This window comes from Vespa mandarinia, chromosome 11 (genome assembly GCF_050613455.1).
Source record: "Vespa mandarinia isolate Hongniang chromosome 11, ASM5061345v1, whole genome shotgun sequence".
NCBI lineage: Eukaryota > Metazoa > Arthropoda > Insecta > Hymenoptera > Vespidae > Vespa > Vespa mandarinia.
This window is the reverse complement of record NC_140820.1, coordinates 369,904-395,243: the sequence shown is the minus strand read 5'-3', so window position 1 is coordinate 395,243 and position 25,340 is coordinate 369,904. Positions and strand designations below refer to the sequence as shown.

The 25,340-nt window shown below is 31.8% G+C and overlaps 6 protein-coding genes across 14 annotated transcripts; 3 read left to right on the top strand and 3 right to left on the bottom strand.

Annotated features, from left to right (window-relative positions):
- Positions 1-88: 88 nt before the first annotated feature.
- Positions 89-12,259, top strand: LOC118441369 (uncharacterized). Of its 3 annotated transcripts, none has more exons than XM_035865666.2 (8): positions 89-352; positions 3,023-3,906; positions 5,891-6,007; positions 6,101-6,225; positions 6,297-6,468; positions 6,783-6,961; positions 7,115-7,312; positions 7,661-12,259. In XM_035865666.2, the coding sequence occupies exons 2-8, from the start codon at positions 3,886-3,888 to the stop codon at positions 7,896-7,898; spliced, it is 1,050 nt and encodes a 349-aa protein (XP_035721559.1). In that variant the 5' UTR covers positions 89-352; positions 3,023-3,885; the 3' UTR covers positions 7,899-12,259. The 3 variants fall into 3 exon arrangements, with proteins under 3 accessions (XP_035721559.1, XP_085516386.1, XP_085516385.1); XM_085660260.1 differs by having other exon boundaries at positions 89-416; XM_085660259.1 differs by having other exon boundaries at positions 89-570.
- Positions 12,260-12,525: 266 nt separating this feature from the next.
- EMC8-9 (ER membrane protein complex subunit 8/9) lies at positions 12,526-13,723 on the bottom strand. Its single transcript, XM_035865678.2, has 5 exons — positions 13,514-13,723; positions 13,233-13,309; positions 13,076-13,145; positions 12,913-13,007; positions 12,526-12,840 (listed from the first exon to the last, which is right to left on the bottom strand). The coding sequence occupies exons 1-5, from the start codon at positions 13,721-13,723 to the stop codon at positions 12,669-12,671; spliced, it is 624 nt and encodes a 207-aa protein (XP_035721571.1). The 3' UTR covers positions 12,526-12,668.
- Positions 13,724-13,793: 70 nt separating this feature from the next.
- On the bottom strand, positions 13,794-19,340 carry LOC118441380 (uncharacterized). 5 transcript variants are annotated; one of them, XM_035865684.2, is made up of 6 exons: positions 19,003-19,332; positions 18,759-18,891; positions 18,553-18,673; positions 18,371-18,488; positions 18,160-18,215; positions 13,794-13,934 (listed from the first exon to the last, which is right to left on the bottom strand). In XM_035865684.2, exons 1-5 carry the CDS (start codon positions 19,133-19,135, stop codon positions 18,181-18,183), a joined length of 540 nt encoding a protein of 179 aa, XP_035721577.2. In that variant the 5' UTR covers positions 19,136-19,332; the 3' UTR covers positions 13,794-13,934; positions 18,160-18,180. The 5 variants fall into 5 exon arrangements, with proteins under 5 accessions (XP_035721577.2, XP_085516391.1, XP_035721578.2 ...); XM_085660265.1 differs by lacking the exon at positions 13,794-13,934 and adding an exon at positions 14,121-14,251; XM_035865685.2 differs by lacking the exon at positions 13,794-13,934 and adding an exon at positions 14,308-14,702.
- Positions 13,942-18,141, top strand: twy (fas-binding factor 1 twitchy). Of its 3 annotated transcripts, none has more exons than XM_085660251.1 (13): positions 13,942-14,064; positions 14,180-14,366; positions 14,433-15,100; positions 15,185-15,712; positions 15,829-16,041; positions 16,144-16,305; positions 16,372-16,663; positions 16,766-16,998; positions 17,074-17,211; positions 17,275-17,439; positions 17,531-17,688; positions 17,778-17,913; positions 18,003-18,141. In XM_085660251.1, the coding sequence occupies exons 2-13, from the start codon at positions 14,180-14,182 to the stop codon at positions 18,093-18,095; spliced, it is 2,973 nt and encodes a 990-aa protein (XP_085516377.1). In that variant the 5' UTR covers positions 13,942-14,064; the 3' UTR covers positions 18,096-18,141. The 3 variants fall into 3 exon arrangements, with proteins under 3 accessions (XP_085516377.1, XP_085516378.1, XP_085516376.1); XM_085660252.1 differs by having other exon boundaries at positions 13,947-14,080; positions 16,769-16,998; XM_085660250.1 differs by having other exon boundaries at positions 13,947-14,080.
- Positions 19,341-19,548: 208 nt separating the features above from the next.
- hook (hook microtubule tethering protein) lies at positions 19,549-22,322 on the top strand. The gene has a single exon (XM_035865644.2). The coding sequence runs from the start codon at positions 19,897-19,899 to the stop codon at positions 22,003-22,005; it is 2,109 nt and encodes a 702-aa protein (XP_035721537.1). The 5' UTR covers positions 19,549-19,896; the 3' UTR covers positions 22,006-22,322.
- Positions 22,323-22,616: 294 nt separating this feature from the next.
- Positions 22,617-25,227, bottom strand: Dhdds (Dehydrodolichyl diphosphate synthase subunit). Its single transcript, XM_035865668.2, has 6 exons — positions 24,464-25,227; positions 24,174-24,349; positions 23,931-24,092; positions 23,644-23,792; positions 23,389-23,573; positions 22,617-23,311 (listed from the first exon to the last, which is right to left on the bottom strand). The coding sequence occupies exons 2-6, from the start codon at positions 24,332-24,334 to the stop codon at positions 23,066-23,068; spliced, it is 903 nt and encodes a 300-aa protein (XP_035721561.1). The 5' UTR covers positions 24,335-24,349; positions 24,464-25,227; the 3' UTR covers positions 22,617-23,065.
- Positions 25,228-25,340: the final 113 nt, after the last annotated feature.

Genomic DNA, 25,340 nt, shown 5'->3' with positions numbered 1-25,340 from the left:
GTTTGATATTTCCCCTTCTACCGACGCACACAAACACACCCTCCCACCCACACACACACACACACACACACAGACACTCTCTCTCTTTCTCTCGCGGACGCCTTTACGCTGCTCCCAACCTGACAGTGTCCCTGTATCCTCGCAACACTCCTTCCTATACGGTGAGCGGGATAGTTTTCGCACGACGCGCCCTTCCATCAAAGCTACCGAACGAGGAAAGTACGGCTAAGCCATTTCTATCGTCATCCGTCATTAGTGCACGGATCGTGTGTTGTCAATCATCGGATCCGTGTCGTGCCGACGAGATGTGATTTGCAGGATCTATGACGGGAAAAGTACTTCTTATGGATCGGTGAATACCAGACAAATGAGGAGCATTGCTTTTTCCTCTTCTTTTTCTTCTATTTCCTTTGCCAGTAAGAAGGAGAGCATGATTGTGCGCCTATTTCGTGCCAAAATATGTGATAGGACAACTCCGTTCTATTTTTTCTATCTCTTCTTTTCGACATGTACCAGTCTGGATCAATCAGGGTGATTTCTTACATGTACCAGTCTGGATCAATCAGTGGGGTGATTTCTTACAATTTTTCTTATATGCTTCCGCTTTATCGATAAGGGGAACGATTTCGTGATGTTTCTCGTTATCGTGACGCGGAAGGATTGCATTTGAGAGATAAAATAAGCAATGGCGTGTGAAACCGTAAAGAAGTCGGCCGGATTGAGATTCTCGCTTCTAATTTTATCACTTTATTTGAAACAAATTCGAAATAACGTTTGACACCTTTGTTTATGAATTTATCAAGAAAACTATCGAATATTTAATAGATTGTTATTACGTCTATTAAATCGTGACGATGAAATTCGACTAATACGCGCATCATTGTCAGTAATTATTAACATGTTGATAACATAGTAACGCTTGATTATTGGAATATAAGAATGTCTGATATATTCGAATTGACACAATGATGACTACTGATCATCACGTTTACGAATATAGTGGCACTTTTTACTGGTCAAGTTAATTTGTATCGTTTGTTATTTGCAAAATTATTAATAAACAAACTTAAATGGATGCCTCGATCGCAAGAGCGCGAATGCAATTGTCAGGCACATTTCACGGATCATCCGAACGTTCAGGGATTTTTTAACAGCGACGCTTTATCCTTTCGATCTTTAGCAAATAGTCTCGTTTATATGCGACCTATCTCTTTCAAGGAACACTGGTTGTACACACGTTATCGACACCCTTGCTTTTGCCCTGACTATTCATTCGATCGTGACGTTTTGTGGAAAGAAAAAGTTTTTTCATTCATTTAAAAATAATCTCTTTATCGGGCTATATTCGTTACGTTCGAATTATCCAATAAAGTCACATTCACGAAAAATCGTGATATTTGAATTCTCGGTTAAATTTGAAAATTGTATCGCGGGATCACGATTGAATATATGCAACCGCTTATGTATGCTTTCTTATAAAAGGATGGCATTACCCGTTTACAATTTTCTCATTAACGTCGCATAATTAATTTCATTCGGTTTCAGGGATGCGAAGACTCGTGATATGCATGGTAAAGCTCAGCCCCGTCGTACCATCATGTCTCTTTTTTATTTTTATTTTCACTCGGATTCTTTCTCATTGTACACGGTAGATTGAAAATCAATTTAAACGTCATTAAAAAGTCTTCACCGTTTATCGCATTTCGTTGCACTGCAAATGGTTTTAATTAAATACCTATGGATTTTTTTATTTTGTTAATAATAGATATGACTAATTCAATGAAAAGAAAAATTATTAAAAATTACTTTAATGATTAAAACGACAGAGACTCGCTGTTATTGTGGTTTTGTACAAATGAATCGTCTTCCTACAAACTTGTAAACATATTTCGTGTCGTGGCGTACGATAGGAAAACACGTTTACTTCTTCACGATACATTGCGCAAAGATCGATGTTAAATTTTTCTCGAATCGTATCAATATCCAATGCACATGTCAACATTCCTGTCGTATTTAAAAATTATATATGTATATATGTACATGGAAATGAGATCGCAAATAGAAATAAATTGGCGAAAAGTCGGGCTTCCGGTTCTCGAAATTTAGGAAAGTTTATGGCAAGCATCGTCGATGCCTGCAATGCTTTACGCTTTAGCACAGTTTCTAAAGATATCGGCAGCACGGATTCCAAGTTCGAAAAATTTGGAAATATCTACGATCAATACGTTCGTGAAAACACTCGTCATATAATACGTATATACATATAACATAATGTAAAGAAAAAGATATCTCGCTAAATTAAAGTAGGTTGGCACGTTTCCAAGTAAATCGTCTGTCGTCAATGCCGCGTAATTTATTTTATCGATTTGACTGTAATCGATATTATTGCAGTACGTCGTTCAAATGAAACTCGTTCTTTTTTTTTCTTTTTGTTTTTTTCTTATTCCTTGCGTCAACACTTCTTCTCTTTCATTCCATTTTTCTTCTTTCTCATAGGATTTAGATCAGACATTAGCTTTCATCTCTTGCCTCTTTGATCCTATATCTCTTGTCTTTCGTGACTATATCTCTATGTCAAACGTTTACAATCAGTTTTATTCACATTTTCGTCTTAAAATATAAATCCCTCGTTGATTGTAAATAAGTGTGTATTCCCTTGGGAAGAGCCACTTTCGAACGTTTACATTTATTCAAAGGCTAAATACTCTTGTGGATTCGCGAAAAAAAAAAAGAAAGGAGGGTAAACGCGAAAAGACGGATCGATATTTCGATTACACACGATATGTGTACGACAAAAAAGAAGAAAAATAAAAGATATTTCTAGGATTCAATGAATCTTTTTCTTTGGTATCCGAATAATTTGGAGAATTTCTCAAACGTTTTTATGCTTTCGCTGAAAGTTTTTATTCTCATTAAAAAGTTTATTTTTGGATCATCTAAGCGTTTCTTTCTCTTTTATTTTTTCTTTGCTTTCTATCTTCGTCTCTCTCCAACTTTGGCTTACTTCTCATTCATCTGACAGAGGCAAGCAGAGGGACGAAGAGGAACGGTTGGTCTTTAATCATGCTCGCTCGTTGAAAAAAAGCGCTTCGAGAGGAGATAGCTACAGCAAGGGAGGTGGGTTGGGACAGATATACAAAAGGAAATTCTGAACCTGTGCTTTCTAGCTTCCAGTCAGCGAATGAATTTCTCTGTGAACGGAATGTATCTCTTTCGCTCGTCAATTTTCTTCTTACATAAAGTCGATTTATAAGCGCTACCGAAATCGCGACCAAGCCTTCCGAGCGTCGCTTCGAAGAACGAAAGATATATATATATATATATATATATATATACATATACATAGAGAGAGAGAGAGAGAGAGAGAGAGAGAGAGAGAGAGAGAAGATAGAAATAGAAACAATACTCAGCTAGAAAAATAACCCATGACGAATCATGATAGCGCGAGGACCATCAGAGAAAATAGTTTGGAGAGATGGCTTCTGCCGATCCGACAGACTTTCGATATCATTAAGAACAACTCGAAAATTTAAAATTCGATTTTAACATTCGACCATCTCATAAAATACTCAGAAGAGGCTAAGAAGAAAAACGGGAAGAGATTAAATATCGTCGATTCGTGCGATTCGCCAGCAAAATACGAGCTTATGTGTTGGTGATGTGTTGGTCGAGGATAGTGCTTCAGGAACAATGCGATCTTCGCGATAACGAGGATCAAATCGGTTCGTCGGAGAGAAAGAGAGAGTTAAAGGGGCTGAGGACTCCCTGGGAGGCTAAAAAAGTAAGTCCTGGGGAAGCGGATTCTTGCGATTAAAGACGATAAACTCTCTTGTTATAATACGATATAACGTTGAGGACGACGGCGTTTTATCCAACGTAGACAACATGGGGAATGGCATGAATAAGGTGAGATAATAATAAAATTTTAATTTTTAAAAGACAAAAATCATACGAGCGAGGTATCTATGTATATACATACAGGAGGTGGAAAGATCAAGAGTATTTGTACTTTGAAGTATAGGTACTTTTACATAAAATGTTGCTTTTCATTTGCTTCATTTAAGTGAGGTAATTAGTATTAGCTACCTGCCGCGGTCGGTCTCCTGAAAAGAAATGCAAATCAATATAAAGTGACATTCGAGCTCGTGCTTTTTAAACTGGACATACATTACGAATATGCTGTTTTATTCAGAAACGTTCTGGGAAAGGAAGCAGAAAGTGAATGAGTCAGTAGTCAACGAGAGAGAGAGAGAGAAGGAGAAACTTGTTTATTACATTGTTAAATATGTAACACGAGATAATACTTTTCGAAGCTAGGTATATGTCGCTTTTCAAAACGACTTGGATTATAGTAATCGTAATAATCTGACAATGGTTCAACAAGTAAAGCAATCAGCCGCGAAATATGATGGAAAATGGTGCGGAATTACGTGTCGCAGGCATACAATATCCTTGGGCGGAAAATGTTCAGTGCGATACATTGTAAAATAAACGAGGACGCTAGAGAAAACGGGTCGACGATCTAATCAATGAAAAAAGCGGTTACGGTCGAGTGGCCGAAGTATGATTTTTATATAAAGAAAAACAGTGCTTGTCAAAATAAAAATTAGAAGCAACCGAACAACCTATGGCCAATTAATTATTCCCACTCTCTCAACGATACTTTAATAAATGCATCGTTCGAGCTCCTTCGTGCCGATGAATTTCACTGACGTCCTTTTGCTTTAACCCTGAAATTTCTTTGACATAGTTCACGAAAATATGTTGACGTATCGTGCGCAAAACGAAAGCCACGAGTTCTCAAAACACTTCTATTACATACTATGTAATATTGTATTAACTGACGAATATCGTTGGCAAACTTCCAGTCGAACGCAATGCTCGTTCGATCTTTAAATTTTACACACACACACACACAAATTGGTCCAATTATCTTTTTGTTATAACGATTGACACATCGCTCATAATCATCCTTATTAAATATCAAATACATCCTACCTTATTTTTATATCATTTAATTCCAAAGAATCGTTCGAACTTCAAAGAAGGATTTTCTTTCGTTGCTAATGCAATGAGATATAAAACAAGACATTTTATCGTGTCTATTATGAGAAAAATAAAGATTTATTATAAATATGTTTTATTAAGGAGGTATCATTAAATCGTTTTAATTAGCTGTCACATCTATAGCTCTTTGTAAAAGTGCATTATGAAGAAGAAAATTTACATACTTTGCCTTCCTATACATTTAGTAATTTATCTAATGTGAAAAATCTTTACGTAGTTTATATATTATTAAAGCATTACAATAAACACTGTACTATTTTTCTTTTTTACGATCGCGTGTCACGATTGATATATTTTGATTTCTGATATATATCTATACGATAACGTAGCGATACGCAATTATTTTATTCGAATGGTATAATCAATAAAAATATACAACACGCTAAAGATCTAAGATCTTTTTTCTTTTCTTTTTCTTTTTTTTCAATGTGTCATTATTCGTCGCGTGCAGACGTCAATTAATAAAGTTTCTTGGCAAAATTTTGACAAGGACCCTTGTAAAATCGCCTTGTGGTAAGAAAAAAGTTCGAAGTAGGGCATCAAACTTTTTCTAGTATATACGATAAGTATATCATATATACTTATTAATCTTTTCTTATTAATCTTCCTAAAATTATATAATATTTTATAATATTTTTTGATAGCATCTATGGGAATTCTAAAGCGACGTGTCACGCATACTATGACGATAAAGAGTAGAGATGTATTGCGATTTAAAAATCATTTACATTTGTTCGGTCGTTAAAAATGTCATGCCACGAGTACGAGCTAACTTCTACTAATATATTCATTATTAATTTCTACCTTTGTAATGTGTGTGCAGGTGCTTCCCGGCCTTTACGTTGGTAATTATCAGGACAGTAAGGACGCAGATCAACTGGAAAGGTTCGAGATAACCCATATCCTGGCGATTCACGACACGGCTCGTCGATTACATTCTGTAAGTTATCGTCTAAAGATAAATGATAAGTGTTTCGATATTAATTATTTATGAAATAAAATAAAACAAAGAGAAAGATGTATTTTCTTTCAGAATAAACATTACTTATGCATCTTAGCCGCCGATAGGCCGGATCAGAATTTATCGCAATATTTTTCTCTCTGTAACGATTTCATCCACGCTGCTCGTTTGCGCGGTGGCAATGTTCTAATACATTGGTGCGTTTTTAATTATATTTGAAAAAAAGAACTACTTGCAAACAAGCACGATAAGATACTATCCCTTTTAGCCTGGCGGGCATGTCGAGAAGTGTGACGGTCGCAGTCGCCTATATCATGAGCACCACAAATCTATCCTGGAAGGAGGCACTTAAGGTCGTGAGAGTAGGTCGTTCTATCGCCAACCCAAACGCTGGCTTTCAACAACAGCTCGAGGACTTTGAATCGAGCCGTCTTCAGGAGGTACGTTCACATACAAGGAAATCTTGTTGATATTTCGAAGAATAACGGAGACATTGAGAATTTGCATTACAAATTGCCCCTTAAAAAATGGAAATACAAAGGAATACGAAGTGGAAATACAATAATATTGCCTTTCTTCAAGTCAAGTTTCATAATAAGAAGTTTTTCCTCGCTTACAAATCGAACGATTTAAGTTTCTATTTTAATTATCCTAAGAAACGTATCATATGATTTACAAAAATAAATCTCGTAATACTAATTTTTATAAAATTTTCAAACTTGCATACGACGTAATCGTTTAATTCGATCCACAGGAACGACGAAGATTGAAGGAACGATTTCCTAGTCTCGCACTCGCAGAATCCGACGCGGAAGCATGTAGAGCCACTCTTAAAAATTACGAGGCGTTGGTGCAAGCACGAGAAGTTTGCGAAGGCAAATGTGCCATGGGCCGACCTTGTCCCACTGGTCTCTGCCGTCAACCGTCCAAGAGGTAAATACCCTGTATTCTTGTATTTATCTATTGTGGCTTATAAAGTCAAAGTAGTAAGTGCTTCTTATGATCATTTGAAATAAAAATTGATTGAACCATTTGATTGTCGAACAATAGAGTACTTACAAACCAAATTTCAACTCCCTTTCAAAGGACTCCCAGAAGACGATCGTCCTCCAGTAGTTCCGGAAATTTGACACCTGGTAGAACACCACCACAAACGCCAAGAATGCTTCCATCCGCACCACCCTCGCCAGCCCTACCTAGATCAGCCAGCGTTATGTCTACTACTCGGCCAAGAAGCGGTCCAGCAGGTTTACATTCTTACACTGGATCTGCGCCTCCCTCCAGGTAATCCACAATCTTGTATTTTTTAATGTCCCGCGCCTGAAAGCAGAACGCACTTCATACTTCGTCGATAACGTTGCTCCCGAGCGCTATCTATCGATAAAAACTTGTTTGATTCTTCATGATAGGCAACAGGATACACCGTGCGTGTATTAGTGCATTGCCTATTAAAAAGAATCGACAAAAATTTCATATCGATGATGAAACGCGCAACCCACGATTATATAAGATTTATTAATTATGTTTAATAATTATGATTTAAAATTATGTCGCTATCTATAAACATGTCAAAAGTACAATGGCAATGAAATTCATCGAAAGACGTTAATGTGAGAAAATCTATATTCATAGGGCCGTTTCGAGGGTGGATTTATCAGCTGCCGTAGCTTGCAGTAGCAGTAATACGAATTTAGCTGCCGTTGGCAGGTCCATCACGCTTTCCGGTAGTAACTGGAGATTAACAGCGGGATCAGCACCGACCACACCAAGGCCGACACCTCCGGTATCGCCTCAACGATGGCCGAGGCGACTCTCCCGGCAAACACCACAATTACCTGTACCATCGGAAGCTCATTCCTCGATGACGTAGCAGCACAACAAGATCACTCTTTTCAGTCTTCTGGAATGAAGTCGAGAAACATCATCCACGAGAGAAACGGTGCAGATCTCTTCAACTTGTATTCAAGACGTTTTGTCTTGAATTTCTTCTCTTCCTTGACAAGTTTTTCCTTCTGTCTCTCTCTCTTTCTTTTTTAATTTTAAGATGGCTGCTTCACGATCGTCAAGTAAGACCATGGGAAATATTAGGACTGATACTGCTTTTTTTAAAATAGGTCTAATAATAATCCGCCAATCTGCGATCGTTTCTGCATCTCCGCTTCACCTCGAATTCGGTGTATACTTACTACTTATTGGGTTAATCAGTCGCCTTATATGATGTCAATGAGTAAAATGACATCCCACGGCCAAGAGGCAGAAAAACGCTGGCTAATTTGTATATCATACGGGTTTAACGGGTCGAGAGTATTTATGTTGGTAATTCGCGAAATTAATAATACGTTGATAGGAAAGAAAAAACTTTGACCGATTTTATACGTTTGTAAAATCATTAATCATCGTGGTATCGGTACGAAAGACAAAAAAAACTCAATGGGTCGAGTAAAAAAGTAAGGAAGTTTTACTCGAAAGAAAATTTTTCTGATAAGTAAATATACGATGAGAATTCGAAGGAAATTCTGGAAGCAAAGTGTGATATGTTGTTTTATCACGTTATCCCATCACCAATTTTGTTCGCAACCGTCCAAATAATTGTTGGCTTTGTAGCAGGATCGCGCTATTTATCGCGAATCGTTGTTGACACTCTGAAAAGTATACATATAACATGTGTATATATATATATATATATATATATACATATACATATACACATGGGTGAGTGTCACGTTGTTACGAGGGGTTTTCAAAGAGAATAATACGTAGTTATATGTAGATTAACGAAAAAAATATATATATACATATATACATATATACATACATACATACATACATACATACATACATACATACATACATACATACATACATACATACATACATACATACATACATACATACATACATACATACATACATACATACATACATACATACATACATATATATATATTTCACAAGCACACGCACGATTTACAAGTAATGATTGATATATAATGAAAAGAGGAAAAAAAAATAGCACAAAATTTGGCATGCGTGTTTTAAAGACTCGCTCAAATTTATTTATTAAATAATTCTTTTCTTTTTATCTTACAAATAGTCTCTCATCGTTGCGTTTGCAATTATCGAAATGTTTTTTTTTCTATAAATTTAGTAGAAAAACAATGATTAAAGAGGAAACATACAGACTACTTTCTCGTTCTTAACAATCACGTATTAACAAATACATACATAAATATGTATCCACTGATTTAAATACTGGATACTGGCTGTTATATTAGTTGTAATATTTTGTAATAACACCGAATATATTATTGTTTTCATAGGAACTTGCGTATTCGCTAAGTAAATAAGATGAACGCGAAAGTAAAGACGGCGTAAAGCGATGTTTTTATCCAAGCAATCACTGTGTATTTAGGGCAATTAATTCCACTGTGCTGCGATGACACTGAAGGAACCAAAAAAAAAAATCGCATAGACTAGACGATAAATGCAATAAATTGTAATCGTATTTTTGTGCGCCTTTCGAAAATTAGAAAGAACGTTGGATCATTCTTTCTGCGAAATCTTCATGATACGCTTTCGATTCGAAAAAAGAAAGAAAAAAAAAGAAAGAAAAAAAGTAAAAGCATCTACTATATCTCTCTGTAATTAATTACTGTCGCGTAAAAATCATATACGACTTTTCCCGTATATAGATATTTAGAAAGTAGGATATCGATGCGTCAGATCGCTTCGAAATCGAAGAGTAACATTCTCGAAGAAGGTTTTCCATCGTCTGTCAAACATTAAGCATACGAGAATCTGTAGTATACTTCTTATATTTTCACGGACAAGCGGCTTAACTGAAGTAAATATATAATATTAATGCGAGTAGATCGGTGCGATGAATCGCGTAAAAATATTATCGATCGAAATATTTCGTTGTCGAAACGAAAATTAATACAAGTGAAAAATTAATTGGCCATTATATTAAAAAAATCAAACGAAGAAAACGTGTTAAAAATTCGTACTTGTAAATTCATCCTTATCTAAGAAAAGCTCTTCGAATAATCCGCTTGTTCAAAAGCACAGGCAAAACATCCTAAAAAATAACATATTTTACTGTTGCAATATTCTACTTTTTTACAATGCGTTCGTGTGCGCTAATCGCGCGCAATATTTATTACGTACGTAGATGCTCCGTGAAAACTTTATTCGTGTTCTTTGGCAATTTCTAAACGTGTGTAAGGAAATTTCGAAATTGTAATAAAGAACGACGAATTGTTGTGTCGAGGATTTATAGAAATATCGATCGGAAGAAGAAAATATCTATTTAACGCAAGTACGTGCGATTTTTTTATTAAAAAATATCAAAGTTTAGAAGCAGCATTTGGAAAGGAAAGTTTTCTATAACGAAATTATATAAAATTGTATCATTGTTTTATATCAATAGATCGCTGGTCGATAAAAATTTTGAAATCAACATATGTACGCGTTCGTGAGACGGTATCAATTATTTTTTTACGGTTGGTTATAATGTCGGTGATCGAGCGATTCAAAATTCTTGGCGATTCTGATTAATGAAATAACAAAGAACGTCGTTAATGATGTTACATGAAATTTTCAATCTACTGCATTTATTTTTCTATTCTCTCCTCCTCTCGTTGTCATCTATTCTCGGAAAATAAATGCATTGAATATATGGAATGTTAATTACGATATGAATTAAAATTAAATGCTACGTCCTAACACATAACTCTGTTACTCACATAGAAATGGCTAATTACTATTTAAGATATTCTATGATTTAACTTAGAAATGCTGATCATAATTATTAAGAAATGTAAACGTTACGCATGCAGTTCATTTTCAATAATTCCATTCGAATCGTACTCGTCTCATGAGGAATATACTACTTGAAATTATTTCACTGAAATGTAATCTAATCTCTTTTTCGAATCTTGTGTTTCTAAACGACCATGACACGACTATGAAGCATATTCGAACGACTCTATACCATTCATTATAATGTACAAGTGTGAAGTCTAAAATTTTATTTCACGATCGTCCCAACCTGCGAAGTAATCTAAACTGTTCGATTATTATATGTATCGTTTATAGTGAAAGGGAGCGATATATGAAACAAATTGCTCAAATGTGAACAACATTTTTGTTGTGTGAACAACAATTTAACGTTAAATTTATACGTTGTTGATAGCTATAAATATGTATGAGATGGGCATATAAAAAATTTTACATATATATATCGACATATACACATACGTCGATCATGCGATCAGCTTACAAAGTCAATCGTTTTAGATATTCATAGATGGACATAAATGCACTGTTGCATTCGTTCAAGTATTTTTGATACATCCGAAAAAATCTGTGATGCGTCTTATTTAAACGCACTACATTTCATATCATCGTTCGTCGGTGTTACATCTCGATGAATTGTCTAATGTTAATTGAAAAGTATTATACTCGCATCATTGAAATAGAAATAAAATTTGAGAAAGCTTAGCACATATGATTTCATAACCATCACTATGAAAAAAACCTACGTTCGTTCGTTTACCTATACATGTATTAAACCATTTCGAATTTCATCTTAAGTTAATCTTTTCATTCGATAACGTACACGTCTTTCATACATTTTTATAAATCCAGGACTGTAACAGAGAGAGAGAGAGAGAGAGAGAGAGAGAGAGAGAGAGAGAGAGAAGTACTTTACTTGGAATGTCACGCGTTTAAAGTGAGATATGCAAAATTATACATGCACAAAAGTAAGAAAATACGTGTACGGAGGGATTAAAAGAAATGACTAAACTGAAGAAATATTTTTTTTAACATCTGCCGAAAAAAACGTTCGAAAAAAGATAACTATGCAAGTGCAATCGTTAAAGAAATCGCCAAATTTTGCGAATACTGCATAGTTCAATTCATATCGTATATTATTGGAAGATACTTTTGGCTAGCTTTTAGTCACAGAACAAAGTTAAAACGTTAAAGCAAAAACATGCAATATTTTTCCATGTGCATTTATAATAAATCTATAAAAATCAACGGAGTGAAGTTTTTCGCTTCCTCTAATCGACAAATCGCACGAAACTTTGAAAAAATTTCTGTACCTGAATCTATCCAAAGCCGTATTGCGATCCGTTATACGCTTATAGAAAAAGGGTGTGTGATAAGTTCGAGAGAAAAAAAAAAAAAAAGAAAATTTTTCTATCTTCACAAAGGGGCATCCACGTCCCGTAAAATGGACTATGATATTCATTTATCATAAAATATTGTCCTTGTACTTCGTTATCGATCGATACATTACAAAAACTATATCGAAGCTACGAGACAATTAATAAAAATTTGTTCCTGGCACCAAGGCTTTATACCTTGCATTCTTCATTATTCCACCTTTTTAGTCAACATTTTTTTAATTATGACATTTTTCAGTTTTATTTTAATGGATCCAAGTATAATTATTATATGAAAGGAATTAGTAAAGAAACCTCGTCATCTAAAAACAAGAAATAGCTGTTTATAAACTCTATGGCATATGTACATTTGTTATTTTATCGAAATTTGATAAGATACAGATGTGATACGGTGTAAGGTAAAAATAAAATGATAGTTTTCCAATAGAACACTTTTTTGGTTTCTTCTATTCATGCTCCTCCACAGTTTCATCTATAACTTTATTAAGTTTATGATTTTGCCAATCCAAAGTAATGTTGTCCAAATGATTATCGAAGTCAACAAGATTACGATATTGTTCCCCCTCCAATAAAGAATATAGCGCATCCGTAGGAGCAACTCCCCCTTCATAAAATATGCTGTAAGGAATTAAGCAACCTTTTATAACATCAAAGATAATTTATAAACGAATATCTTATGAAATATACTACTTGGACTTGTCTTTGAGTTTCCATTTTCCATCAACATATTGTGAGATACGTAACGGGCTTGAGGTCATATTAAGTGTCATCTCTTTATTATCTACCTAGTAAAAAAGCAAAGGATAAAACTGGTGTAATGATATAATTGTAATATAAGCATGATTATGCCTACCACAACAAGTACAGCACCACTACAGTTTTCTGCTATTTTATCTGCTATTCTGTGAGCTGGTCTGTCTGTACTGTATTGGAAAATAACAATATATTTATTATAGAAAGTAACAAAAAAGATAAACATACACGAGCGACTATACAAAAGGGATATTTACCTTAAATCATTAATATTTTCATTTGCAAGATAATAACCTGCCAATATTAGACCTTTACTCGTAGCTAGCTGATCCACCTATAACGATTAATTATATCGTTTAAATCAAAACATAAGTCGCTCGAGAATTATAACCTCAAAATATGACACTTAAATTAGGATGGATATTATACGCTACTATTGATACGTTATTATTGATACTAAATGATGGTAATAAATACAATGTTTCCTATATGATCTTAAAGGAAATGATTACATAAAAAGTACTCATAAAATACTTACAAGGGTAAGTGCAATTTCCGCCATTGGCGAAACATGCAGACAAATATGAAACAACGGTATTGCATCTTCGATACGTAATTCCGGGGATTTTCCATCGTTTTTATTTTTTAATCTAGCAAGTAACAAACCATTGATAGCACAATGTGGATACTTTGCAGCGTGCAAGATTATTTTACAATATGCACGAGGAGAAAAGATAACGTCTGCCATTTTCACTGACAACGAACTATATTGCAGATGAACATATGATTACCCACGTCACGTCATGCTTTCTCAAATGATTCGCTTCCCTTTTAGCGTCACGTGACTCTCAGCTAACCAATCATCGTATATTAGGGGTGTCGCAATTTTGTTACCATGGTGATGACACAGCTGATCGTGTATGTAAACAGACGCTATTATCCGAATGCGATAGCTTTACCTGACCGTCAAACATGAATACCACATGTATACTCGATATCGAGTAATGTTATGTATTACTCAGTTATTACATTTTTCTCTGATTTTCTTTAATAATCTGTTTTAGTAATTTTATACTTACTCTCTACGAGGTAAACTTTGCTGTTGGTAATTACAATATAAAGATAAATTTTATTTTATAAATGTAATCTAATAATTCATTATTAAAATTTACTCAGTAACAAGAAATCTTTATATTTTCTACAGATGGCTGATCTTTCTGATGATTCAGATATAAATCCGGAAGAAATTGCACGTATAGTAGAAGATATCGACAATCTAGATAACAGTTTACTTAATAGTTCATTTAAAAAATCAAGTCGTACTAAAATAAATACTGAAGATTCTACATTATTAAATGATACAGATATCAAGAAAAAGGTTCTATTCAAAGGTTTGAATCATATTAAATACTTTGTTCTAAACATATATTGAAAATAAAAATTTTGGTTTTTCACAGATTTCAATAAAGAAGATCCTTTAGCAGATTTAATATCAGATGAAGAAGAAATACCATTAAAGCAAAAGAATGTAATTACACAAAATACTAAAAGTACTTTAATGGAAAGTTTATTTGGTATAAAAACTATAACCAGTTCTGCGTCCAGTATCAGATCAAGCGATAAACCTATACATCCACTGTCGGATGTAAGTACGGATAACATTAACTTGGTAAAAAGTCCATTAAATCAAGATAGTCAATTAGATTTGAAAGATGAATCCATAATTTCTGAAAACAAGCCATTGAAGCAAATCAATATACATAAAACGCAGAGTACTTCTTATATTAACGATGGTACTACAGCGAGTTCTCTTAATAAATTGAAATCAGCAACTGGTAAATCACAGAAATCATTATTAATAGAAGACTTATTTGGAAACAGACAACATTCGTCTATCCAGAATATCAACTCTCAACAGACTCTTGATAGTTTCGGTACAAAAACTATTACAGAATACGCAACAGATGTTATTAAAGAAGATAATCCAATTAAATCTACAATGCTTGGATACGCCCCTACTGTTTCTGCTTCTAGAGAATCTCGTAGGGGAAGAAAAAGCGCCAGTATAATTCATGATCCTTTAGGCTTACTTACCTCATCTCAAACCGAATATACAGCAGAATTGGTAATCTTATTTTAAGTTTTGTCTTTAAATATTATTAATATACATCTATATTATTAGGCTAATAAATTGTTTTTAATTATAAAGATATCCAAAAAAGCTGAAACTGCTGAAGATACAAATAAAAAGAAATCAGCAAATCAAGATCTACCGGAATGGCTAGGTGGAACAAAGATGTCGGATAATAAAAAGTTACAGGAAGTTGAACAATCATCATTGCATAATATAGAACAAGATATTATGCAACAAAAGCAGTCTTTTGAAAATTCTCAGATACAACGTCATAATTACACCACAAGCAATGCAATAGAGACAAATAACGATGACATGAATAATAGAATCGTACAGCATGAGGAGTTACCGATACTAATTAGTACACAGTTTGATCAACATGCAGCAATTATGACTATGCAACAGCAAGAACATGAACTAAGAACAGCTACAACTTTATCTCATCAGAACGATCAATTAAGTAAATTGATAGAGACTCAAAAATACAAATTAACTGAACAAGAAAAACAATTTAACATGCTTATTAAAAAACAAATGGACAGGCAAATCTTGCTTGAAGCACAAATGAAACAACAACAAGAGCGTATTAATCGTTATATTCAGGTAGGTGATATATATGTACTCCATATTTAAAGAAATTACAAATAATTATTAAAAATGATACATAAATTTTAATCTATCTCCATATTTGATTTCTTTCTATTGTTTTCATATTTAAGACATTGATGGCTCAACCCACATCTTTACCAATACCCATAAATTTTTCAATGAATCAAACTACAGAGAATACTAAAGAAGAGAAAGATGACAAAGTTATTTTAGAGAAGTCTGTAGACAAACTAGAATCCGAAAAGTTATATCTGGAAAATACACTGAAAGGCTTAAATGAAAGACATGAATATGAATTAACAATTCATGAAGATTCATACAAATAAGTATTTTAAATAAAATTTAATGAAATGTTAGAAATACATATATTTTGTGTACATATGTGTATATATATATATATATATATGTTATTTTCTTCTTGTAAAAGGCAGATTACATTCCTTCAAGAAACAATGGACAAACTTGAAAAGAGATTTCGTCATGAAATTGTAACTTTACAAAATGAGTATGAATTACAAATTGAGAAAATTAAGGCAGAGAAAATACAAATAGAAATGGCGTATAAAGAAGAAATAGAAAATTTAAAAGTAATGTTAAATCTTATTAATTCCATGGATTCTAACACAAACAATAATTAATTTATATATTTCTAGAAAGAACATGTAAAGTCCATTCAAGAAATTTGTGAAAGACATACTATCAATATAAATATTTTGCAAAAGGAACATTCGCAAACTCTTGAAAATATAACTAGAGCTAAAGAATGTGAAAATTTAGCAATAACAGCTGTAACAACTCTGAAATCAGATATGGAAGAGATGTTGCATAAAACTAGTATTTTAATCACCGATATAATAACTGTACACGAAAAATTACAAAAAAAGGACGAAAAAATTAATAAAACAAAAGACGAATATTTGAAATTAGAAAAAGAATATTTGGAAGGTATGCTTTAAAATAAAGTCAAATAAACAAATTTATATTAATAATAATTTTATAATAATACCTCTTTACATTTATTTTATGACTTTTTACAAATAACTATAGCAGAAAGACAAAGTACGGAAAGGGAAAAGGGAATCTTGGAGCAAGAACGTAAAGAAATTGTTGAGTCAATGAAAAAGCTTGAATTACAATTTGTACAGCTTACGTCGGATATTCAAAAACGAAGCCTACAATATGATGAGGCAGAAGAAAGGCTTAAAACAAAAGAGCAAACATTAACAAGAGAAAGAGAAATATTTGAACAAAAAGTAATTTGGGAACATAAACATTTAGAGGTATAATAATATACTTTCAAACATAATTCAATTCCTTTTTATGTACGTACGATTATAAATATGTAATGCTTGTAGAGTTTAAAGGATGCATGGATAAAAGAACAAGAGAGACAATTAGAAGCAATTGCACGAGAAAGAGAAGCAGTTGTAACTGAACGTGCAAAATTAGAAGTTTTTGATAGATTAAAATGTGATGATATGGCAAAGGCAGAGGTATTGGAAGATGTATTAAAATGTATTTACATTTTACAAATATTATTAATTTTTTATTTGTAGTTAGAAGCTGCTATAAAAGCTGCTCAAAGTGCAAATAATCGCGCTAATCAGGAGAGACTGAAATGGCAAGAAAAAATGAGAGAACTCGAAATACAACAGTATCAGATTCAAGGAAAAGAAAATGAACTTATACTGCGTGCTAAAGAGCTTGAAAACTTAACACAGGTGAAAGATATTATACTTATTAATTAGAAAAAAATAAATATAAAATAAAAATATTTTTTTATATTAATATACTGTATATATTGCTGAATAGTCCGCATTAACAAAAAGAGATGAAGGAATAAAGGCATTAAAACAAGCACATCAAATTGATGATCAGCATAAGGAAAGACTTGGTCAGTTACAATTGCAACTTGAAGCATTAGCACAAAGAGAAACTAAAGTTGCTTCAGAGAAACTACATTTAGCAAGGTAAATATTGAAGTACATGTCTCAGTTAAAATAAAGTTACAAAAGTCATGCAATTAATAAAATTAAAAATTATACCACTTTTATGATAGAGAAAGATTAGCATTAAGAACTTCTCAAACAGAAAAACCAGTAAAAGACGTCAAAATAAATATTCATTCTATGTACGAAGAGGATCCAGCAATTTTATCAGAACTTCCTACTTCACAAGTTATACCATCTTACATGGTAACAGTTACTGAGTTATTAAAATATTAAAAAGCCCTTTTAGAAAATAGTAAAAAAATTAATAATTTGTTATTGTTTGAATGTTTCAGAATACTATTGATCCTCAATTAATAATGCTAAAATTAAATTTGGATAATCAGCTAGATATCACCAATAAATGCCTTGAAACAATGGGTATTTAATAAAACATCAAACATAATTGTGTACAAATATTATGTCCATTCATTTATTAGAAAAATTACATACCTTGCATATGAGGTCAATAGATTATGAATCAGATGCACTTAACTCTGCATTTTCATCTAATAAAAATCCCCAAAAATATAAAAAGTATATTATATAAGTATATGTAGATATATGATATAAAATTATTATATATACACAATTATATATAAATATTTTTGTACATGATTACATTCGTAAAAAAAAAAAAAAAAGTATGAAAGAAAAAACTTACCATCAGAAATAGAGCCAAAATCACATAGAACTTCAATATTATTTCTGACTTTTTCTACATGCAGAAATGCAGATTTTGCTTTATAAAATTCATTGCTTATATGGTTGGTACATGCTACCTACAAAATCAAAATAAATATAATGATAGACTTATGTTTATATGACTAATATATTTTTACTTACAATATCATTATTTAATTTATCAGTATCAACATTATCCTTTTGTAAGATTTCTAAAGGTCCGTCAGAAGCTTGAAAGTTATTTAGAAAGTCTAAAGCACTTGAGAAAAATTCTATGGATTGTCTAAACACACAATGTTATAATATATATAAATATCGAAGAAAGATACTTTTGTAATAAAAATTATACGTAATAGCATTAAACATACTGATGACAGTCATGAGATATTGGTAAACCCGGTACATGTTTTGAATCATATAATAATTTCTTTACTGCATTTTCATTTGTAATTAAATTAATGCAGTTCTTACCGATGGTTTCTTGACATTGTACACTTTCTTCTGAAAACACATAAATATGAGTCATTATCCTATATCATACTACAGGAAAAATGTTAAAAAAAACGTTTGTTACCTTATTCAATAAAAAAAGAAAAAACAAACTTCAATTACCTCGTAAAGTTGTCAATTGCTTCATTAAATTATTATGTTCCTCTATCTGTTCTTTCGTATCATTTTCGTACTTTTCATGATAAATATTTCTTCTTTTCTGTAATAACACTTTTATAGATTCTATTTCTTCCATGTCATAGAACTAAATAATGATTAAAGAGTTGTAACATGATTCCTTTTTTTTTTCTTCTTCTTTTTTTAAATCAGTTACTCGATATACGTTAAGATACGTTATTTTTATCGTACAATGATAATGGATGTTAGTAAACTTTTTAAACAAAGAACAATTATTACGACGGTTAAACATGCCATTGCTGCCACGTTAAGATTGATTAATATACCTAGCTATAAAAAGATACGCTACTTCGATCCATAATGTTGTGACAAATGAAATTGTTTTAAAATTTCAATTAGCATTTATTTATTTTATAACTAAATCATATTAATTTTTGGTTAAAAAATTTATGGCCATTTTATTGAAGAACTTTTCAGATATAAAGAATTCAAGAAATTTTTATGGGAAAAATATGGTAACAGTGTTTTGGTTTTGCACTGTGCTTCGATACACGTTGCCTGTCTGAACGTTTGCTGTTCTAAAGATGACGTGCAGTACATTTTTTAATAAGTTAAACAAATAGTAAAGTTTATCTTTTATTTCTATTGTTTTCTATTTTTTTTTTTTTGTATCTGTTTGATATCAAACATTCATTATCTATAACATAGATCTATGTCAAGACTTTTTACTATATATACAGCGAATAAATTGCTTCTCCTTCGTGTTATTATTTATTATATGTATGTTGTCTTTTCAATACATATGGAATAATTCATTTGCACTAAACATACAGTAAGGATTTCCAAGGATTACGTTTTATTGGATAGTTGTCCTGTAAGATGGGTGATCAGCAGATAATTTGTTTGATCAAATGGTTAGATACCTTTGATCTTCAAGCTGCTCATTCATCGCTAGAAGATATAAGTGATGGTGTTGCGTTGGCCGAAGTTCTAGCTCAAATAGCACCAGAATGGTTTACAGCAGTTTGGCGGGCAAAAATTAAGACAGATGTTAATTCTAATTGGCGTCTCAAAGTCAGTAATCTTAAAAAAATTATTGAAGCTGTTATGGAATATTATATAGAGTGTTTGAATCAACAATTGTCAGGCTATGTAAAGCCGGATGCTGGTAAGATTGGAGAGCACTGCGACAGAGACGAATTATGTCGTTTATTGCAACTTATTCTTGGGTGTGCTGTAAACTGCAATCAGAAGCAACAATATATAACAAGAATTATGAGTATGGAGGAGTCCGTGCAACAAGCTATAATGCAAAGTATTCAGACATTGGAAAGTAGTATGCATGGTCCTAGATTAAGCTTGGGCACCAGTCTTAACTTTGAATCATTAGACGCAACGGATGGTGCTCAACAAAGATTATTGTCAGAATTGCAAATAGCAGTTGATATGAAAGAACAATTAGAACAAAGATGCCATGAACTTGATCAACAACTTTCTCTTCTTCAGGAAGAAAAAGTAGGATTAATCGCTGAAAATAAGAAACTTCAAGAAAGATTGGACGAATTTGAAAATCCTGAAGATTCAGGTTCTATTTTAAAATATTCTAGTCTTCGAAAACAGGTAGAAGCTCTCAAAGATGAAGTATTTAAATTGGAGACCTCTAGGGATGATTATAGATTAAAGATAGAACTGCTAGAGAAAGAAGTATTAGAATTGCAGACTAAGCAAGAAGATTTACAAAAATCAGCGGACGAAGCTAATATCCTAAAAGATGAAGTAGATGCATTACGCGAAACGGCAGACAAAGTAGCAAAGTACGAACTTACTATAGATTCTTACAAAAAAAAGATGGAAGATCTGAGCGATCTGAGGCGACAGGTAAAAATTTTAGAAGAAAAAAATATGGAATACTTACAAGCCAAGATTGATTATGAGGAGGAGATAAAACGTGCTGGGATGTTGCGCAATCATTTGGAACTGTGTAAACAGCAACTTGCAGAAGTTAGTCACAAGTTAGATGAACAAAGTAATAAATGTGATCGACTCGAATTTCAAGGGAAAAAGATGGAGGCAAAATTGAGTTCCGTCCAAAGAGAAAGAGATAGATTAATCATAGAACGAGATGCTTTGAAAGAAACAAATGAGGAATTAAAGTGTACGCAATTACAAGCAGCAGAAAATGTTTCTAAGCCTGTATCAGATGATGCGGTAGATAGTACAGAAATGATTCCGTTTGACATTAAAGAGAGATTATTTTTACAATATGAGAATAAAATATTAAAATTAACAGAAAAAGGTAATGAAGATAAATTGCCTACCGTACAAGCGCTACTTGAACATTCTGAAGAACAATTAAATACTCTCAGAGGACAAAATCATGAAGCTAATCAGAGGATAATTGAATTAGAAAATAAATTGGAAGAAGCAATTGGGAATCAATCTAGTACCGATGTTAAAAATTACAATATTACGCTACAACAAAAAATAACACAATTACAGGATGAATTGAGAAGAGCGCAAGTAGAACGAGATCGTTTGGTATTACAAATTGAAGATCGAGATAATGCATTACAGAGTCAGAAACAGAAAGCCTTTACATTGCAAGAAAAATTGACACGACGTGAATATGATAACGCAGCACTCGAAGAACGTTATAAGAAATACATTGAGAAAGCAAAAAGTGTTATAAAAAGTTTAGATCCTAAGCAAAATAATTCTTCCCCTTCTGAAATTGTTGTCTTACGTAATCAAATTTTAGAACAACGTAAAATAATTGAAGATATGGAAAGATCATTGAAAGAATCCAAAATGGTCAGAGAAATGGAAGAAAAGTTAATGATATCAGCATTTTATCGTTTAGGATTGTCTTCTCATAGGGAAGCATTAGATCAACATCTTGTAGCACTTAGCTCGGGACAAGGGCAATCCTTTCTTGCCAGGCAAAGACAACCCTCGGCACGGCGTTATCCGCAATTTAATTCTAAGTGAAAATGAGACAAAATATACCTTATTGAAAAGTTTTTAGCGTAATACTAGATTTAATATATAATTTTATTTTATGTGATTTATACATTATACGAATGTATTTATATATTTATTTACAGATTACACACAGATGTAATTTATTTTATTATAAATATTACATTCATATGTATATACATGTACAGATATAACATAATATGTAAAATTATTTATTGTAAATATTGTAAAATTTAATAATAAGATATTATCATTTTGTGCTAAAAATTAAATATACCATCTATATAGTACAAGTATCACAATTTCCATATTTACTACAAATGTATTAGAGCTTTCAATATTGAATTTTTGTCAAAGTATATCATTATTAAAAGATTTCCATAATTATACATAAATAATAATTAAGTTTTATTTAAAACATTATTATTATTATTATTCTGCATACTATCCAAAGAAAGTAAGATATTAAAAAATCTATGGAATATAAGAAATTAATCGAAACTACTGAGGAATGTAATTTTATCAAAAGTGAACAAATGCAGTGTATTAAAAGTTATATAAAAATATCACTTTCATCGACTATTATCATATATAATACTGAAGAAATAAGATACCACATATTGAAAAGTGAAATTTGTTTTTAATATCTAATATAATAAAAATATCTCTTTGTGTAATGTGTAATATTTTACATTAATACATCCCTGAGTTTTTAGTTTTACGCAGTTGTGTACATATATGCTAAAAGTTATTTAAGATCGTATTAACATTTATTTATACACATGACTAACCAATTGTAATTGTCAATTTATTACCTGGCTATAATTTTTTGTAATTCTCTATTAATATTATTTCCCATTATACAGATATTTGATCATAAAATCACAAATAAATAAAACGTATATATTGCGTGATTAAAGATTTTTGAGAAAAAAATTGAATAAAAATAAATACAAATATCAACAAAATAGTTATAAGGAAAATAAATAAGATGAAAAACATATTTTTTTTTTTGTTCCTCTGTATAATTATATTTTTGGTGGATAATTGTATATACTCTATTTTTGGATCATTTATTTCCATTGTATGCTAGAATTTCTGAAGCACATATATTTTGCAGCATAGTCTGTCGTTCGTGATATAATTTATTAAGATAATTAGTAACTCTGCTATTATAATTAGTTATATTTTGTGCTTTTGCAATAGTTTGTAAATTTGTATAACATCTTTGATAATAAAAGATTGCACCAAGTAAATCCCAAGCACTGAATTCAGGCCATAATACATCAACGAAATAGATGCAACTGTTACTAACCTGCAAACATTTGGATGATCATGGAATACTTAATAAATAAAATAAGATGATAATAATACGACGTCTGTAGAGTTTACCTGCCATATAAGAAAATCACTAAGACGAATTTCTCCAGAAGTACGAATAAGTAAATCAGGATTTGGGGAATTATAAGTGTACAAACACTTAGAAATAAGATCTTCGTTTATATCTTCTGGTAGAAGATCCGCGTCATTAATACCTCTTAATATATCTTTAATTGCATGTGTCATTTCGTCTCTTGCTAAACAAATTATAAGTAACACACTGTTGAAACGAATTACTCTTCTTGATAAGTAATAACATATACTTACATGTATAAGCAAAGGCAATATTAAGGAATGCTTTATTATTATTTTTGGTAATGACTATAGCTTCTGCCACTAATTTACGTAGATCCTCCGGAAGTAATTCTAAATTTCCTATAATACGCACGCATATACCGTGTTCCATCAATTTTTCTCTAAAGATAACAAAACATTTCTAAATTGCGCTTCATAATAATTTCAATGGAATAATCATCAATCCTAACGGTATTAGAAATATTATATATATATATATATATATATATATGTATATAAAAAAAAAAGAAGATAATTACTTCTCATCTAACAAACTTTGAAATTTTTGTCTAGCAAGTTCCATAAGTCCACTGACCTCTTCCTTGGACCTTTTAAAATTTTCTATACTAAATGCATAAACTGTTACTTCTGGAATACCAAGGTCTAAACACCACTGTAGAGTTTCTGCTAATTTGTGAAACCTAATTATTCATAAAAATTAGATGAATTATTTCATTAATGCAATATATAATTTAATGTTTTTTCTTATAACATATGCATACCCTTGCGTGTGTCCACTTATCTTTTCAAGATGATTTTTATTAGCATATCTTCTATTTCCATCCATAATAAATGCTACATGTTTAGGAATTTGACCACTTTTTAAAATCTTTACAGCTAAGTACTGAAGACAATTTAACGTACTTTCTCTTATCCAAGACATGGTATGTTTTTGAATCTTAAATCACAAACATTATTATTTTGCTAAATTAAATAATTTAATAATTTGGAACACGTAATAAAATCTGAACATTTAATTTATTTAACAAAATTATTTGTTGCATGCAAGTACCTGAATAGTTTTTGTAAGACACTAAAATTGTCGACACTGTTGGAAGAAACTTTTAAAGGTTACACTATCAACTAAAGTCTCATTTAGAGACAGTTGATTACGTTTATTATAGATAAGTCAGTCCAATTTTTACTTAAAAGTACGTTATCATAAACAATTTTACACTATTTCTTTCAATGTCGAATAGAAAAAAATTAATGATATTCATGTGATCACTTATGCAAAATTTAATTTGTGAATTATGAAATTTTATCAAATGATATAATACACATTAATTAGCAGAAATTTTTACACCAAATTTTATCCTATCGACACATCTTCGATCAGCCTTTTCGTAAGTTCATTAAATACTTGCATCATCATAGAATATAAAGACATTTTGAATATACAAAACGTTCGACTATAAATCGCCTTTTATATTTCGCATTAAATCGCATTGATTCATTATTAATTTCATTGAAACATCTTGGGAAACGAGAAGAGCTCCGCAAATGATCACGCGCAACATGTACGATTTCGAGTTTGTTTCAAGTTTCGCAGCAACCATCTTGAATATCTACCTCATAATGATTTTTTTTTTCTTTTTCTTTTTTTCTTTACCTTCTACAATTCTTAATCGTGCAAAGATGATCGACACGTCTAAGCGGATTAACATCAAATTACAATCAAATTATAATTGTAGTCGAGGCAAAGTATTACGCGGTAACAAAAAAGGTTAAATAATTGTTTGCCATGAGTGACAATAGTCTGGTATAACATTAATCGCCTAATCATTTTTTCACGTTTTCAGAGGGAAAGGATTACGTCATTAATGATATAACACTTTTCAGCAAAAATATTTCTAATAAGGTATAACGAGTATAATGATCGTATACTT